Below are 18846 nucleotides of genomic sequence, written 5' to 3'. Positions count from 1 at the left end.
ATATTTGAGTTATAAAGTCATATTGATGTATACTTTAAATCATAAGTGCCAATTTAAGCGGTGAAGCGATTAAGCACTAACTAAGTAAGGCAAACTATAAGGTTAGCCTACATAACATTACAGCCACAGACCTATGAGGTCACACATTGCATTATGTGGTCAGATATTGCATCATGTTGCTACAAAATTCATTTTACTTCTGTGCACTGAAGTGGGACGTCATTTGAAGTTCAGTCAGTGGGCAGGCAAGCTAAAAAGCTCAGTCTTGGTCTACTTATGTAGAAATACATTACAACTAGTAGCAAACTGAAGAATATAACAAGTGCCATTCAAGTTTATTCATAAGAGACTTAGACACAGAGAGAATATCTGGTTCAGCATGCCAAAAGTGAGAGAATCTAATGCAGTGGTTCTTAACCTTTTTTCCTCCAGCGCCCCCTTTCAAAAATTATCGTGCTCCAGCGCCCCCCAACCTCATATTGTAGAGAATGTAATAAAGACAATGACTAAGACTGAGGGCCGTAACAGCACTTCGTCAACCCCCCTAAAAACGATTGCCCAAACTTCTGCGGGCTTCGCCCCCAAGAACGCCGTAGCGTGATTTCGACGGTAGGCAAAGTTTGTGCGGCCTGGTCGCCCTAAGGTACCAAAATTTTCTATAATGCATGAATGAATAGGTGGTAATTACATATATAAGTCGCTATAAACTTTTTATCCTCTCAGCCCACGTAATCAGATTTAACAGTAGCGCTGAGTGAGCTGGTGTATGGGTAAATAAAGGGCACGTAATTATTAATTAAACATATTCGGGCGTGCCCGTAAGTACAATTAATTCTTTACCAGGGCCGTAACAGCACTTCGTCAGCCCCCACCCAAAAAACGTTGGTCTTGAGCCCCCCATCGGGTGATAAGCCAGACTTCCGGGGGGCTTCGCCCCCAGACCCTCCTTCGGCTATCCGCTATTTGCTGATACGAGTCATCTACATTGGGTGTCCGTTTACTGAGCGAGCTATTCTAGCCTAGACGCGCCAAGCGCGAAAAATTTCAATAATTAATGATTGAATTGGTCAATATGATCGGGAATTGCATGTATATTGATATCAATTTTTATCCTCTCTCTGCTCACGTAAACAGATTTACCGGTAGAGCTAAGTGATGTGTGATTGAAAAGGTAGGACCCCTCAATAATGATTATACATCTTCGGGCGTATACCCGTTGGCAGGAACGAAACGGCACTTCGTCAGGCCCCCGGAAAACACTTGGGTCTTGGGCTCCCATAGGGTGATAAACCGACCGCCCTCCATCACGTTGTTCGCTTTAGCCACGAAATCAGCTGTACTGTTTAGCGAGCCAATGCGAAGCGCGAAAACTTTCGATAATTCATGATAAAATCGGTCAGTAAGATCGGGAATTGCATATATATTGCAATCAATTTCTTGTCCTCTCTGCTCACGTTACCAGATTTACCGTTAGAGCTGAGTGAGGTGCAATGTGCCCTCTAAGCTGCGCACGTGCGCAGTGCTGACACGGTCTCTGCGCACAGATAATCTACGTTGCGCACAACCAATCCGAAGTTATGACCTTTTTTTAGTCGTTACGCACTGTTGTCCAAGGGTCTGCGCAGTGAGTTGTTGAGTGTGCGCAGACTCTTCAAAACGTCCTGTCTGCTATATCAAAAAATATAGAATCGCCCAACAGGAATATCTAGCTTTAGATATCTCTGTCGCCCAATCGTACTAAACCAGTGGTTCTTAACCTTTTTTCTTCCAGCGCCCCCTTTCAAAAATTATCGAGCTCCAGCGCCCCCCCCAATTTCATATTGTAAGGAATGTAATAAAGACAATGAGTAAGAGGGAGGGCCGTAACAGCACTTCGTTAACCCCCCTAAAACGATTGCCTTGCGCACCCATAGCGTGATAAAGCGAACTTCTGAGGGCTTCGCCCCCACGAACCCCATATCGTGATTTTGATGGTCAGCAAAGTTTGTGTGGCCTGGTGCCCTAGGTACCAAAATTTTCCATAATGCATGAATGAATAGATGGTAATTACATATATAAGTCGCTATAAACTTTTATCCTCTCAGCCCACGTAATCAGATTTACCAGTAGCACTGAGCGAACTGTTGCATAGGAAAATAAAGGGCACGTAATTAATAATTAAACATATTCAGGCGTGCCTGCAGGTACAATTATTCGTTATTCGTTACCAGAGCCGTAACAGCACTTCGTCAGCCCCCCCCCCAAACAAAAAACGTTGGTCCTGGGCCCCCATCGGGTGATAAACCAAACTTCCGGGGGACTTCACTCCCAGACCCCCACTAGGCTGATAGCCTATTAGGTATCTACAATGGGTGTCCATTTACTGAGGCAGCTGTTCTCGCCTATTCGCGCGAAGTGCGAAAAATTTCACTAATTAATGATTGAATTGGTCAATATCATCGGGAATTGCATGTAAATTGAGATCAATTTTTATCCTCTCTGCTCATGTAAACACATTTGGTAGAGCTGAGTGAGGTGCAATGTTCCCTCTAAGCTGCGCACGTGCGCAGTGCTGACACGGTCTCTGCACGAAGAAAATCTACGTTGCGCACAACAAATCCGGAGTTATTACATTTTTTTAGTCGTTACGCACTGTTGTCCAAGGGTCAGTGCAGTGAGTCTTTGAGTGTGCGCAGACTCATCAAAACTTAAAGCGAACATTGTGAGGTTTCTTGGTAACTGTAGGACCCGTTACTAATAATTAAACATATTCGGGCGAGCGAACCCGTTGGTATGACTTCGTTGCATGATGTTATTTCGTGACCCCCTGTCTGCAATATCAAAAAATATAGAATCGCTCAACGGGGATATCGCCCAACAGGAATATCCCGTGTCGCCCAATCGTACTAAACTAAAAGACGCACACGATTTCAGATTGGTATTTCTTCACTGACATATAATTTTTCCCTGCCAGATGGAATTCGTCTTCTTGGGTTCAGATTGCCAAGACAGGAACATTTGGTGTCAGTCATTCAGGCGCCCATGTACAATTAAACCTATATGTATTTTGAAGGCTATATGTAACGAAGTTTTCGGTGTTAATTTGCTCTGAATACTAATTAAGGATATGTCCTATCACCACATCATCTACTGCGAAGCCATTTTTCTCCAGCGCCCCCCATACCGCCCCCCTGAGCCCAGCGCCCCCCATATCGCCCCCTGAGCGTTTCCGCCCCCCTTCAACATCGCCAGCGCCCCCTGGGGGGCGCTGGGGGCAAGGTTAAGAACCACTGTACTAAACTAAAACACGCACACGATTTCAAATTGGGATTTCTTCACTGGCATGTAATTTTTCCCTGCCAGATGGAATTCGTCTTCTGGGGTTCAGATTGCCAAGACAGGAACATTCGGTGCCAGTCATTTAGGCGCCCATGGACAATTAAACCTATATGTCGAAGTTTTCGGTGTTAATTTGCTCTGAATACTCATTAGGGATATGTCCTACCACCACATCATCTACTGCGAAGCAATTTTTCTCCAGCGCCCCCCATACCGCCCCCTGAGCCCAATGCCCCCCATATCGCCCCTGAGCGTTTCCGCCCCCTTTAAAATCGCCAGCGCCCCTTGGGGGGCGCTGGAGGCAAGGTTAAGAACCACTGATCTAATGCAACGAAAGTCAAAGCTACTGTAAATGAATTTAAGGACTTCAATATCTCCCCTACAGAGAAAGTGTCCTGTCAGGTATGCAGTTGCATTGTGAAGCATGAGAAACGTTTTTGTTGAACAGCATCTCAAGCATAAGAAATGGATTAAAGCAAGAACGACCCGCTCCTCAGCTCTGCAACAAGCATTCTCTGCAACTGTTATGTTGTGTATGTTTTACTCGTCAGTTCCATGAGTTGGTTACATGTAAAAATACACGATTTTAACATAAAGTCATATAAAGTCATATTTTCCAAAAAATAAAGTTGATAAATAATTGATTTTTTAAGGTCATATAAAAATGGCCCAAATAATAACCTTGCATGTCATCAAACTATCCTTGCGATTGTTAGCACCTAGCACTCTGGTTTCATTTTGTGATATGACGATAAGGGGGCGCGTAATTTTTCGCCATCATAGAGGGGGGCGTGTCTAAAAAAAGTTTGAGAACCACTGTGCTATATAGAAATGACTAGGCTTGACATTATATGTTCATTAAGAATATGTTTGTCAATGTTGGTGCAATGTTTGTTGCGATTATACGTCGTCAGAAGCGTAACGCGTTATTATTACATTCGCCACCACTTATATTGTGGAAATGGATTTTCGGCACTCGCTAATATCCTATCGAACGCGCGGATGTACAAGACACGACCACGTATTTCAAGAAATCAAATTGCAGAATTCGCTTTGAAATAATAAAAGTCAGTTGACACGATCTCTACATGGACAGTATAATCTTACTTTGCAAGAAAAGTCATTTTGTTGCTGTTTATCACTGAGTCTACAGTCCTGAGGTCAGATGACGATTGTTTCTGATTGGAAAATTGGACGATTCCAATATATTTCCACGATACCGACAATTCTGATGGGGGGTCAAGAAATAACAACATGCAACAAAGTGAGTAATAACAATTGGCCCACCCGAACATGCATTATCATTTGTAACTTGCCCTAAATTTTCGGAAGCATTCCCTATATCAAATTTACCGGTGAATCGGATCACATGGGCTGAGAAAAGATGAATATTTGATAGTAATATGTGATACTGCTAGTATTTATGACGGAATCCATTCGTGAATGTGAAAACATTTCGCGCTTCGCGCGACCATAATCAGCCCCAGTAACTGTTCATTACATTACCACTCGAGATTTCAGCGCGTATAATAAACCGGTATGAAAAGTAGAATAGTCCGAAGTTCACCGAAAATGTACCTGTACAGTCTACCCTATATTTTGAGTTCCGTTACTTCATTACGGCTATGCCCCGAATGCGGCTGTAGGCTACATAAGTAAACGAAATGCTGCCGTGATTAGCAAAAAGATTGCCCACCTCTGCTCTATCCCAACAAAAAACGAACTATTCCACATAAACGTACTGCAATAGAGTTCAGCTCAATGCCATCGCAAGTAAGCGCGCTGACAAATCCTCCATCTTCTCAGGGATATCTAGACTAGTCTAGATATCCCTGCATCTTCTAAGTAGCATGGGCGGGATAACTATCGCTTCATGCTGCCCAAACTGACGGATATGCCACGTAAATAACAGAAGTAACGAAAACGTCGATGCCGTCTGAAGTAACTTAGCTACAGTGATGTCATAATCCGAGCATAGCAACAGAACATTCATGCCCACGCCCACATGGTTACTATTATGCAAATGATAAATGAGTTAAGAGTTACCGGTAACTGACACTGGACGAAGATATCATCTGCATGGGATGGCATCCGAAAATTATTCAGTGACTCCTGAAATTTCTGCCGGAAATCCGAGAAATGGTAGGATTATTCATGCAAGCAATCAAAGAATATGTATAACTATAAAGCAGTGATTTTTAGATGTGTTGAAAAAGGCCGTGATGAACATCAAATCTATTGCGCAAGTGACGACATTGCTCAGTTTTGGATTTTTCACGACTGCCCTCACGTATTACTTGACATATTCTTGCTAACCGTATCCCTCATTGCAGTTTTGATTTTTTTTAAATGCTCGTCCATTAAATGTTATGATTTTCGAGGGGTATTTTCGAGCCTTTCGAACCGTTATGTTGTTTCTCGCTGCGCATCAAGAGTTTACCGTTGTAACTAATAACGTACGGTATTGTAGATTGTCAAATATTCTTATTGCATTAGACCAGTGGTTCTCAACCTTTTTGTCTTCGGGGACCCCTTTTGGACCGTCACGAACCCCGCGGACCCCCCGAAATTTTAGTTCAAATTTAGCTCAATTATCGTACAATCGTCATCTGTCTTGTGCAAATGATAACTGCAGGCTAGTGATAAACAGCAACAAAATGACTTTTCTTGAAAATTACATCATACTATTCATGTAGAAATTGGGTTGACTTTTATTATTTCAAAGCGATTTCTGCAACTGCATTTCTTGAAATAGTATACGTGGTCGTGTCTTGAAAATCCGCGCCTTCGATTTTATATGAACGAGTGCTGAAAATTCATTCAAACAAAGAAAGGTGGTGGTGAATGTAATACTAATGCGTAACGCTTCCGACTACACATTCGGGTATGATCGCAACAATTATGGCTCAAAAATTGACAAACAATTTTTTATTGAACATATAACGTCAAGCCTGTTCATTTCTATCTAGCAGCTCATCTGGAAGTTATTATGGAAAATGGTTATGTATATCACAGGAGTAAATGGATTTTTGTAAACATTTCGAAGCGACCGTGATTAACCTTACTGATGTCTCATTGACTGCAACAGCTATTGACGCACATTACGTTAATTAATTCATTAAATACTGCTTTTGGTCTCGATGCTTTAAACCTAATGTTTACATTAAATGCGATTTATTCCTTGTATAGGTGGATAATTGAATAGTGTGTAGGCCTATTCATATTGAAATAAGCCCGAATATTTCGGCTGACACTCGTCAGGGGTAATCGTCAGCAACTAGTCGAGAATTACAAAGAACATTGTATATCAACAATGGTATCACAAAATATGACGTCACCGGTGGATAAATACGCGATTGATATATCGATTCATGAATCCGGTCCGCCAAATACTTCACTTCTCCATATCAGTCCCGCCGACTGGAGAAGTTGCCCGCCTCTGCGCTATACGCCTTCAGCGAACCGAGTTACAAAAACACATATCTAACACATTGCACACATACTACGTCGCCGAGGCCCAGGGTGTCTGATTTCAAGGACTATATTCAAGTCGTTTCGACATATTCCTATCTTTTCATTGTAACACAGTCTTGTGGTATTTTGATATTAATAATAACCTAATAGTGATACTGATACTACAAATCTAATTAGCCTGCTATAGATGACGATAGTGCGACAAATAAAGTGTGCATCAACAACAGTGTTGAAAGAACAAAACCATAATAATTAAAACATGATTTTCACGCAAAACGAAAAGATTATATTGATTATATTGCCTGCTTTCAGATAATAATTCACAATTGCGAGATTCCACCTTGAAAAGTGCCATCGTATTGCACTGTCGAAAAGCAACAGCGTGATACGAATTGCAAATTGCAAATGAGCTAGAAAATAATGAAGTTGGAATCGGCATTTCAAAAGTTCGGGTTTACATTTCGAAACCTTATCTCCCCTCCGTACCCCACTGCACAGTGCGCACGACGTACCCCCAAGACGAGCTTGTCATCACGAGAGAGAGAGTATTTATTTTAATCCAACCAAAATACATGAAAAACAGACGGCAACGATGGTGGTACAGAAAAAAATGCATGCACACTATGCACAGTATTCGGTATCAGACAGGAATGATCGATATAACCGTGGAGATAATTACACAGTCAACTAGTCTGATCACACCAGCATCAAACAGGTATACTTGACTCTATACAGTCAGGCTGTAGAAATGTTGGTATAAATGGAAAATGAAAAAGTAAACGATGGCAGCAAATGATCAATGAAGCAATGTCTGGGGCAAGGTAGGACAACAGTGGGAGGACAGGACAGTGGACAGGAGGTGATCAAGTAGGTCTTTTTTGAATCTATTATAAGGCAATTCACGGATATCTTGTGGTAATTCATTCCAGATGATAGGTCCTGAGTAGTCCATAGAGCTCTTAATTAGGTTGCTATTGGGTGGGGGCAAGTAGATATTTCCCTTTCATGAGCATCTCGTGTAATGGGAGTGGACATTTTTAGCAGGTATGAAAAAGCCATCAAACACATAAGGCAAACTATTGGAAAATATTTGTGTATAACTTTTGATACTTCGCAGAGATATAGTTCGTCAACTTGTAAAATTCGATGCTTACGGTAGGCGGTAATTTGGTACGTAAAGCAGAGATGAGCATGGATTAGGATTAGGTTTTGAAAAAACAGGATTTGTGAAATTTTGTCGGATTTGGATTGGATTTGGATTATACATTTTTTTCAGAACGGATTTGGATTGGATTTACCTATTTTCTGGGAGATTGAAATGTCGTGTGGCGAATGGCGACAAACTTTATTCAGATCAGTTATTAATGTACTTATGGTTATCTTGAATCATGTGAATCGTTGGTTGTGAAAGAAAATTTTCGAATCCCTCAATAGGGTCCATTAAACCACTAGGTGTCGCCAGACTTGAGGTGGTAACCGCCGTTGTTACGTACGCGGTTGCCGTTATCAGAAACCTGTAGGTTACTTTCTCGATTGTGTAGGGTATTTTATATGGAAATAATGGCTGCAACATATTCTACGTGGACCGTGAGCTCGCTATAAAATGAACTAAAACTTCGAAAACTTCTGGTGCTGAGCTGGTAGCCGACATTTAGTTGACAATTTCACATTCTCACCTAGTTATCAAATCGGCCTTATTTCCTTCCGTAGGAGCTTTCCGAAGTTTTAGTTCATTTTATAGCGAGCTCACGGTCCCCGTAGAATATGTTGTAGCCATTCTTTCCATATAAAATACCCTTACACAATCGAGAAAGTAACCGACAGGTTTCTGAATACGGCAACCGTATACGTAACAAAGGCGGTTACCACCTAAAGTCTGGCGACACCTAGTGGTTTGATGGACCCTATTCCATAAATTAGTATTTTGTCTGAATTTCCAGTTGGAATCGGATTAGGATTGGACATGGACTCGAATATGAAAAAGTTATGGGTTAGGATTTTGATTTTGATTTGAAGGTTCGGATTTGGATTGGATTAGGACATAGAAATTCCAAATCCGCTCATCTTTGACGTAAAGGTACAGATTAGATCAACCGTATCGCACGATTTTGCAGGGTTCGAATTCTGTGCAAAAATGTTTTGCATGCATTTCCTCACAGTCACACTACGATTCCATATTGCAGGTGAGAGTGAAAAAGTGAGAAATAGATGGTTCGTAGTATTGATCTAGATAACAAAGATTGCAGACGGGTCATTATTCCCACACACCGAGCTAGTTTAGATATTGTGCATTCAGTATGCTGCTTCCAAGACATTTTGGCATCAATGGTGACACCGAGGTATTTTGCCAAATCACATATGGAGATTTTTTTATGATTGATGTTCACAGTGAAATTTTGATTGGCGGCGACATTATTTAAAAGGAGCATCTCGGTCTTATCTGCATTCAGACTTAGTTTATTTGCTTGTAGCCATTTCGACACTTTTGGGAGTTCCCTATCTACAGATGCATGCAAATCTTCGACGAATCAAATGAGTTAGGCAGTTAGACACGCGGCCTTCGTCTAAATTTAGGATTTTGAAGTATTTGATAATATTTAAGTGCAACATATCTGTTTTTTAAATTGAAACCTAAAATTATTCTAAAATTTCTCCAACAAATTGAAACTACTCATCAAACTTTTGTATGACATCATTCTCGAAGTGGTGAGTTGCGTAGTATGGTATAATGCACACATTGCACAGCTGCAACACCAACGGGTTGCGGGTTCGAGTCCGATCGAGGTGGATTCCAGAATTCCTACCTAAAGGTTGGAGGTTTATCTAGGCTGCAACCCGCCATCTCATCCGTGTAAGCCAGTGGTTCTTTACCTTGCCTCCAGCGCCCCCCCCCCCCCAAGGAGCGATTTGGATTTTGAAGGGGAAGGAAACCCTCGGAGGGCGCTGGGCTCAGGGGTGGTATGGGGGCGCTGCAGTAAATGGCTTCGCGGCAGATGGTGTAGTGCAGTAGGCTACTAAATTCAATGTGAGCAGATATCTCCATCACATTCTCTGTTGATATACTAGTCAAACAAAGCACTAAAACAGAACCTAATAGGCCTACAATCAATTCCCCCATATTGCCAATAGCAGATGTGAATTCGGGATGAGTGCATCTGGTTCAAACCACATGGTATGAGCCCGTACCCGATGGTTGTTATAGCAACCTTGATTTGACCCCGAATATACCATATACAATTAATATATCGTTTATTAGTCAATGGTCCTCGGGTGCGATTGAAGCGCGAAATATTTCCGATAGTAAAGTCTCAACCCGAAAAGACCGACAGGACTTTGACCTCTTACCAGGACCGTAACTGCCGCACATCAAAACCCCCAATGTGGGGGCCGAGCTCGAAGGGAGCCCAAAATTATTTCGGTGAATGAACATAAATTGTACATCATTTTTGACAACAAAAACTTTAAATAAAAATTTCCCCCGTGCACGATTTAACGTTGGTAATTTTTCTTTATGATTATTGGGTACCCTTCCCCCACGGAAAAATATGCATGATTTACAAAAAAAATATAGATAGGCATTGCGGCGTCGGTCATTACCACGCCACGATGCACGAAGACATGCGAAGTTTAAGCCAATATGGGATTCCCAGAAGTGTGCGAAAAAGATCGTCGGCGAGAAATCCTTAGTCGCAAAGGACTGCTCACTGCCCAGTGCCCGTATGTTGACCGTAAACTTCGATATAAATATGTCTAATTGTCCATAGGTGCCTAAATGGCTCGTGCCGAATTAGCCTGTCGTGGCAATCTGAACCCCACAGGACAAATAACAGTAAAGAAACGCCAATTTTGAATCGTGTGCTTCTTTTAAGGCCTCTGCACACTGACCTCGCGACGCAACATCGCGAGTTGCGCGTTGCGAGTTGCGAGTCGTAAGTCGCGAAGCAATGCACACTGGTCCCGGCAGTGCCCACAAGCGGCAACTATAGCTCTTGCGCGTTCTGTCCGAAGTCTCGCAATGGATACATATTGCACAGCTCCCGATAGATCGCAAAATGAATATTTCGATGGGTATACATGGGTTTGTCAATGAATAAGATGACGTCTTATATGCACACACGAACCAATATCATATTTCAATGCTGAAAACGCATAATCTGGGTGACTCAGTTAAAGGCGCTATTTCCGGTTGCCGATCCAAATTTCTGGAGTTCTAGCTGTAGCCTATTATGGCTACAAACACCAAGCCTTTCTGTATTCCACTGCCTCAGTGACTGCATCAACTGTCAAGCACTCATACATTAATTTCTCGATATGATAGAGAACAACATTCAAATGCATTATAATTTTATTGTAAATGAATTGAGTCTTGACAATATTCAAATATAACTCTGGGATTCTTTCCTTTTCAATCTTCGATTCGCCCTCAGTTATCAAGCATGGAAACTGATCCGTAGGCCTGGTTGATTCATTCTCCATAATGATGCATAGTCCATTTCTGACTTATAATATTAGCCACTACAATTCGTACCGAAGTCTGATAAAGAGGAGAATAGATGAAATCTAACATCAAGAGTTACACTGCTGCTACTTAGTCAACAAAAAGATTTTCAGACGTCGTGTTCTGAGATGTACCGATATCTGAAATATACATCAGTGAACCCATGACATACCACGATTATATGTACCTGCTTAACCCAGTTTCCAACCAATGTACATTGTACAGTCTGTACAGGTTAAAATGAACCAGACAAGGTATATATATAATAAATCCACCTGTAGACATACAATGACTGAGATATTCGCGGTATCGGTACTGCTGGAGCTGGTTGGCCTTTGGTAATTACCAAGTACCGGTACTGCGTACATACAGTAGAATGCGCTCTTGCAGTTAAGCTTCGAGTTTTAAAATGGCCTCAAATCAGTCTAAATTCAATGAGGAAACAATTATAGATGCCAAAACACGCAATACCCGGAGAAACTATTGCGGTGACATAGAGCTAACAATCAGACACTGCTGACCAGTCGCTCGCAACTCGCGACAAAGTTGAAAATTTTCAACTTTGTCGCGGAGTTGCGCAACCCTGTCGCAGACGGCATGTTGCGAGTGGCCGGCGACTCCGGTCTGCATGGTCCAGTCGTAGACAGGCGCGATTCTCTCGTTTTATCGGGTCGCGAGCTCAGTGTGCAGAGGCCTTTAGTTTAACACTTTCTGCGATTTCAATGTCTTTTGAAGATATAGCGGACCTCATCCGGGGCCTACGAATATCGTAGGCCCCGCCTCACCCTAAATTTACCAGGACAACACCTCACTCAGCGCTACCGGTAAATCTGATCACGTGGGCTGAGACGATAAAACATTTATAGCGATATATACATATATATGCAATTACCTTGGGGGGTCTTGGGGGCGAACTCCCCAGAAGTTGGTTTATCACTCTATGGGGGCCCAAAGATCAACGTTTTTTGGCGGTGGCTGACGAAGTGCTGTTACTGCCTTGCCTTCAGCCATTCTTTTTATTACAGTCCTTAATATATTGGGTGGGTGGGGGCGCTAGAGCACGGCAATTTTTTTAAAGGGGCGCTGGAGGAAAAAAGGTTAAGAACCACAGGTGTAAGCGGTGTCTTAGAGCCAAGAAGTGGGCCGTGCTACAAGTCGGCAGCCATGTAGTACAATGAAGGAAATTGGCCAGATGTAAATGACCAGGGTAGTCGACAAATACCATGAATACCACAAACAACACTTTCAAATGCTACGATGCAGTGGAACATGTTATTACGTCAATCCACTCTCATTGAGAGTGACGATGCAATCCAGTTACTGCAGGGGTGGGCAAACTACGGCCCGCGGGCCGCATGCGGCCCGCAACACCGTTCTGTGCGGCCCGCGAGAGTCTAAAGAAACTTTTTAAAAATATTGATAAAATATATACTGAATATCGAATTAAAGTAGGGACTTGATTAAACTTTTTCTTAGTATATTTCACCATTATAATTTTACGACAATGGTTACCAAACTGGGGTGCACCCCCTCCTTGTGGGTGTGAAGGCATCTAAAGGGGGCGCGAAGCTGAGCTCAATTGAAAAAATTTTCGCGCTCCGCGCGATTGTAATCCGATTCATAATCATTGCTCTGTATTTAGTATGAATTTCATAGTTAAAAGTCTCTCCTCCACAGCCGTAACCTTCCATGCCATCAAACTATCCGTTAGGTTTGCGTTTCACCATCATAAAGGGGGGGGAGGGCTTAACAAGTTTGAGAACCACTGTTCTAAGGTAAATACTTCCTACTATAACTTTTATGTTTAATTTCTTGCGCGACAGCTCGATCTCAAGGCCCACACAATTTGAGAGGTTTCAACTGCTAAACATCACAGAAATCCTAAACGAGATTGACATAACCCGGATCACGAGTGGGATTTCAGATTGGCCACTACAGTTTCAATTATCTCAGTGATGTGCTTATAAAAAACGATTTGCGCGTGTCTTAGGTAGATTCGCTCTCGGTATGCGTAGAATTGGGGTATCTATATTTTATCTACACATAGTAGGAGTGTGTTTGAAGCTAACATGGTTATGATGCTGTCAGCATTGTGTGTCCTGGAACTGAGCCAAAAGTGGAATTAGTAAATCTATGAACAGATCGCTGCTCACAGACTTAAATTTCAATCCGGTTCTAACCGACTTTCATCTCTATAGTTTTGACAAATTGGTTATTGAGGTCAACCAGCCGATGAAATCTCGCCACTATATGTTCTGACGCGAGTACGATATCATCAAAGCAATGTTTCGTTTGTTTTAAATAACCACATATATTATCTCCATGTCCTCACTATATTATCAAATACCAATATTGCGTTTTGGTTTATAATCCCAATTTTATATAGTGCGGCCCGCGAATGGATTTAGATGTTGAATGCGGCCCGCGAGCTCAAAAGTTTGCCCACCCCTGAGTTACTGTTATTATTACAAATATGAGTGGTGCTTTTCGCCATTTTATGGCCTTTCCGCATTTTCGGTCTCTTACGCGATGGATGTCGATTTTTGAAGACCACGAACCATCATCACAACGATACCTTTAAATAAGTAACCGCTTTAATCCGCACCATGATATTGAACACCTACATCTCATCTACCATCAATATTGTCAGTGGAGATTTCGCCCTTTTCTTTCATAACTTCAACGCTCCATTTGCTGTACCGACTCAAGGTTGATATTGAAGGAACGGGTAAGCTTCTTCTAAGAATTCTACAAGCTTGCGCAGATGCGCACCGTACTATACGAGCGCAAGACGAATCATTTCGGATGAATATGGAATACGAGCTTGACCATCAGTTTTGAAATATATTAGATTCTGAAGCTCTTCCAGGAATTTGTGCTCGTATATTTCTCGGACATGTTCGAGATATTTCGGTAAGTTAAGTAAAGCACCAAAATCAGTCAGAGTAGCATTTGTGCCTTGTATGCAACTTATCGTCGATCGTCATCAAATCAATTGGTGACAACAATTTGGTTTACGAACTGTATATTGGGGCGTTGCAGCCCACCAAATTCAGACTTACGAGATGAATGCATGTCATGTCGCCGAAACAGTCCACCATTTCTGGCAATCCACCCTAAATGCAAATTCTGTTTGAAATGTTCAATTGCTCACCAACCATCATCGGAATCTCTGAGACCAAGTTGAAAGAACATCCAACGACTAATGTTAACCTGACAGGTTTCAACTTTTTACACTCGCCATCTAAAACGAACGCTGGAGGTGTTGGACTATACATCAACGAAGGTCTGAGATATGACATGATGCCGGACGTAAAATTTGAAACCGAAGGCGTAGAATATATATTTGTCAGAGTACATGTACAAAAAGCTCTCACAGTGGCAGTCATCTACAAACACCCAGGAACAAAGCAAGAGACTTTTCTTGACAAATTCTCAAATATTCTGGAAACGCTAACGGCAGCTAACGAACAAATATTTATTATGGGAGACATAAATATTGATTTGCTGAAGACCACCAACTTTAACACAAGGTACCGTGAAATGCTTGATTCTTATGGAATAGCTCAGATAATTACTGAACCCACAAGAATAGCTGATCAATCCAAAACTCTACTAGATCACTTCTACTGCAACACTCATCAATATCACCTGTCCGCTTTTGTGCTCCAACACAGTATGACTGATCACTATCCCATCATCTGCCACATGAAATTGGCCCTGCCACATTGTGCTAAAGAATTTGAATCTCGAACGCCCTTAAACCCACGCGGTATAGAGGAGTATATTGAAATTGTCAGCAATACCTTCAACAACTACAAAATTCCTCCACTCACAACTGACAACTACAACTGCCATTTTGAAAAATTTATTGAGGAACTGCGGGCAGCCCTCGACACATCTTTCCCAATTAGGAAAGTCAACCGCAATGCAAGGCGCTTGAAATCGAAACCCTGGATTGGTCATGACATACTTGTTGCGATCAAAACAAGGGATTGGATGCATAAGCACTACTATCTGCAAGGCACCATCGAAGGCAAAAAAGTGTACAAAAAATATGCAAACCAAGTGACGCATATGAAAGAAAATGCCAAAAAAGCATACTTCCAAAAAAGATTCGAAGAGTGCTCCAAAGATCCCAAGAACACATGGAAAACCATTGGAGAAATTATCAACCTAACTAAAGGTAATGCTCCCAAGAGTACTGATGACATCGAGCTACTCGAGAATGGCAGCATCATCAAAGACCAGCTTGCAGTAGCAGAAAAGTTCAATCAGTATTTTTGCAACATTGGTCCGGATCTTGCAGCTTCAATACCAAACTCCTCCGATGACTTTCTCTCGTACTTGAGTCCTGGCCCTCAGAAATCCATTTTTCTTGAGCCGACAAGTGAAGGAGAAGTTGCGACCGTATTATCTGAAATGAAAAGTAACAAAGCAGTAGGACCCGATCTCATCCCAACTCACTTTCTGAAGCTAGTCTTTAATATTATTGGTGATGTTATATGCATTTTCTTTAATGAGTCGATACGTCTAGGCATTTTCCCAGATGCACTGAAAACTGCCAGAGTAATGCCAGTGTTTAAGAAAGGCTGTAAAAAGCTAATTTCTAACTACCGAACAATATCTGTTTTGCCAAATCTTGCCACGGTTTTTGAGAAACTGATTGACTGCCGACTTAAGAACTTTTTTGAATTGAATGCAGTACTGTCTCCGACCCAGCATGGATTCAGATCCAACCACAACACCAACCATGCAATACTATCAATTGTAACGGACTATTACAAAACCATCAAGCAAAAAGAAAGTGGCTGCAGCATTTTTATCGATCTCCGCAAAGCTTTCGACACAGTTAACCACAGAATCTTAAGATACAAGCTAGAACACTATGGAATCAGGGGTATTGCAGCAACTCTACTTGAAAGCTACCTGGCAAACCGCAAACAATATGTTAAACTGGGGACATTAAGAACGACTACCAGAGATATAACTTGTGGAGTGCCTCAAGGCTCAGTCCTTGGACCGACTTTTTTCCTCATTTATATTAACGACATTGTTAATGCATCTTTATTCCGCACAACGCTATTTGCTGATGATACTCACCTCTTCATAACCTCCAACACTGTCGATGATTTGCATGCATCTGTGAATAGGGAACTCCCAAAAGTGTCGAGATGGCTGCAAGCAAACAAATTGAGTTTGAATGCAGATAAGACCGAGATGCTCGTTTTAAATAATGCCAGTCATAATTTCACTATAGAGTACTCTATAATTTCACTGTGAACATCAATCATAAACAAATCTCAATATGTGACTCAGCAAAATATCTCGGCGTCACCATTGATTCCAAATTGTCTTGGAAGCAGCATATTGAATGCACAATATCAAAACTAGCTCGGTGTGTGGGAATAATGACCCGTCTCCAATCTTTGGTTTCCAGATCAGTACTACGAACCATCTACTTCTCTCTTTTCCACTCGCATCTGCAATATGGAATCGTAGTATGGGGAAATGCATGTACAACATTTTTGTGCAGAATTCGAACCCTGCAAAACCGTGCGATACGGCTGATCTCATCTGTACCTTTACGTACCAATTTATCGCCTTACTACCGTAAGCATCGAATTTTGCGAGTTGATGAACTGTATCGCTTCGAAGTATCAAAAGTTGTTCACAAATATTTTTCCAATAGTCTCCCTCCTGTGTTTGATGACTTTTTCATACCTGCTAAACATGTCCATTCCCATTACACGAGATCTTCGTCTAAAGGAAACGTCTACTTACCCCAACCCAATAGCAACCTAACTAAGAGATCTATCGACTACTCGGGACCTATCATCTGGAATGCATTACCATCACATACCCGTGAATTGCCTTATAATAGATTCAAAAAAGCCCTACTTGATCACCTCTTGTCGTTACACTAACACTGTTGCCCTACCTCGCCCAGACATTGCTTCATTGATAATTTGCTACCATTGTTAAATTTTTTTCTATTTTCCTTTCCTAACTAAACATTTTTTTACAGCCAGACTGTTCTGAGTCAAGTGTACCTGTTTGATGCTGGTGTGATCAGGCTAGATGACCTTCACGGTCTTATCGATCATTCCTATCTAATACCGAATACTGTGCACGCATATTTTCTGTATCACATTCACTGCCGTTTGTTATGTATTTTGGTTCGATGAAAATAAAGACTCTCTCTCTCTCTCTCTATCGAATATATTGACTTGGCCCGGGGCCTACGAATATCGTAGGCCCCGCTTGGCCATCGCCGCAACTATTGCAATTTGTCAAATCGAAGTAGCGAAGTACTTATATTTTTTCGGAATACTCGAGTAGTTTTCTTCTTCTTTAGAAGCACTACTTCTACTGGTAATACTTCTACCATTTGAAGAGACTCTTTGGGGTACAGAACTTCAATATACATTTTAATAATATATTCATAGTAAAATATATTAAAACCCGAAGCTTTTCGAGCTGACACTTCCCAAGGGCAATCGTCAGCAAATGGAGAATTTCAAAAACATGCATCTAGCTACATTGCATACAACCAATTATGACGTCATAGAAACAAACAACATAAAATACAGGCAAACCGCGAGCGCAGCTAGTGGACAATTTTTATATTCACTAAAAATTCCTTCTGCTTCTACCATTTGAGTAGATTTCTTGACTATACTTTCACCCCCTCTGAGTATACTCACCACAGGGCGTGTAGCACAAGACCGAAAATCGGCGATAAGCATTGAATAGTCCATTTTTGCATTGGTGTGACGCTTTTATTCGCGGTAAGTTGAAATATTTTGTAACCCGGACTGGAAGGGGATTTGCTATTTTAGAACATCTGGTGTAGGGAACAGAGGTATTCCCTATTGGGGTGTAGGGGAAACTCGGTCTGTATATATAGGCTTCAACCAACAACAACTTTCTAATTTAATTACCATTGACTATTATTGATTTCGAATTATTGCGATTTCATTCAAATCAGTGGAGGTAGTTTTGTTAGAAGGATGCAATCCACATAAGATGGCAGCATGATTTATTTCAGACCTATGGGGAAAGTGCGGCCCGCGAAAAGTTAGCTGGAATTCAGAACAAAGCCTACTACTTATGAATTTTAATCCGTGGAATAAAATTATAGGCTTTGTAAACTGAACCAGACATTCGTTCACTGAAGCCTGTTTATATGTGAGTCGCAATTGCGTACCAACGTGCGCCATACGAGTAATCCAGATTCAAAATAAAGCTAATGTATAGCAAAGTGTGCCGTAACAATTAAAGTCACAAAAGTCACTGTTTCCATATAGCTCCGTTCAAACCTTCTTTGATATCATTGTCACATTTACACACGCTGTGCTTCAAATTCTTACGTGATATGTTTCCAAATCCCTAATTCGTAAAACAAGCCAATCGGTGCTCATGATTAAATGATGAATGAACGGGCATGTCGAAAAAAGAAAGGCGAGGGTCCACGGCCGAAATTCCTAGAAGATTCGTAGTACTAACTACTAAATATATTTTATTGGAGTCAGCGGTGAACCCGTATTTTTAGT

The 18846-nt window shown here is 41.5% G+C and overlaps 1 protein-coding gene and 2 long non-coding RNA genes across 5 annotated transcripts in view; 1 reads left to right on the top strand and 2 right to left on the bottom strand.

The window, feature by feature from the left end:
- LOC145442189 (cysteine dioxygenase type 1-like) overlaps positions 1–17841 on the bottom strand; it is a 32898-nt gene extending 15057 nt beyond the window's left edge. The window contains exon 1 of one of the 3 annotated variants that reach the window (XM_080320090.1): positions 17833–17841. Coding sequence is in view for 2 of the 3 variants with exons in the window: in XM_080320088.1 (XP_080176214.1) it covers positions 5015–5052 (38 nt within the window). In the remaining variant the exon portion in view is untranslated. Of the gene's footprint in view, positions 1–197; positions 239–5014; positions 5120–17832 lie in introns of those variants that run through there. The other 2 variants (XM_080320088.1, XM_080320089.1) reach the window with 2 other exon arrangements.
- Positions 5164–5704, top strand: LOC145442191 (uncharacterized). The gene is made up of 2 exons (XR_013915969.1): positions 5164–5460; positions 5521–5704. It is a non-coding gene; the product is annotated as an uncharacterized LOC145442191 (long non-coding RNA).
- On the bottom strand, positions 15143–16543 carry LOC145442190 (uncharacterized). The gene is made up of 2 exons (XR_013915967.1): positions 16394–16543; positions 15143–15707 (listed from the first exon to the last, which is right to left on the bottom strand). It is a non-coding gene; the product is annotated as an uncharacterized LOC145442190 (long non-coding RNA).
- Positions 17842–18846: the final 1005 nt, after the last annotated feature.

Source organism: Botryllus schlosseri, chromosome 7 (genome assembly GCF_051294905.1).
Source record: "Botryllus schlosseri isolate E-star chromosome 7, Bs_hap1, whole genome shotgun sequence".
In the NCBI taxonomy this organism is placed as follows: domain Eukaryota; kingdom Metazoa; phylum Chordata; class Ascidiacea; order Stolidobranchia; family Styelidae; genus Botryllus; species Botryllus schlosseri.
The sequence above is the reverse complement of the archived record's forward strand: the minus strand, read 5'-3'. Positions and strand labels throughout refer to the sequence as shown.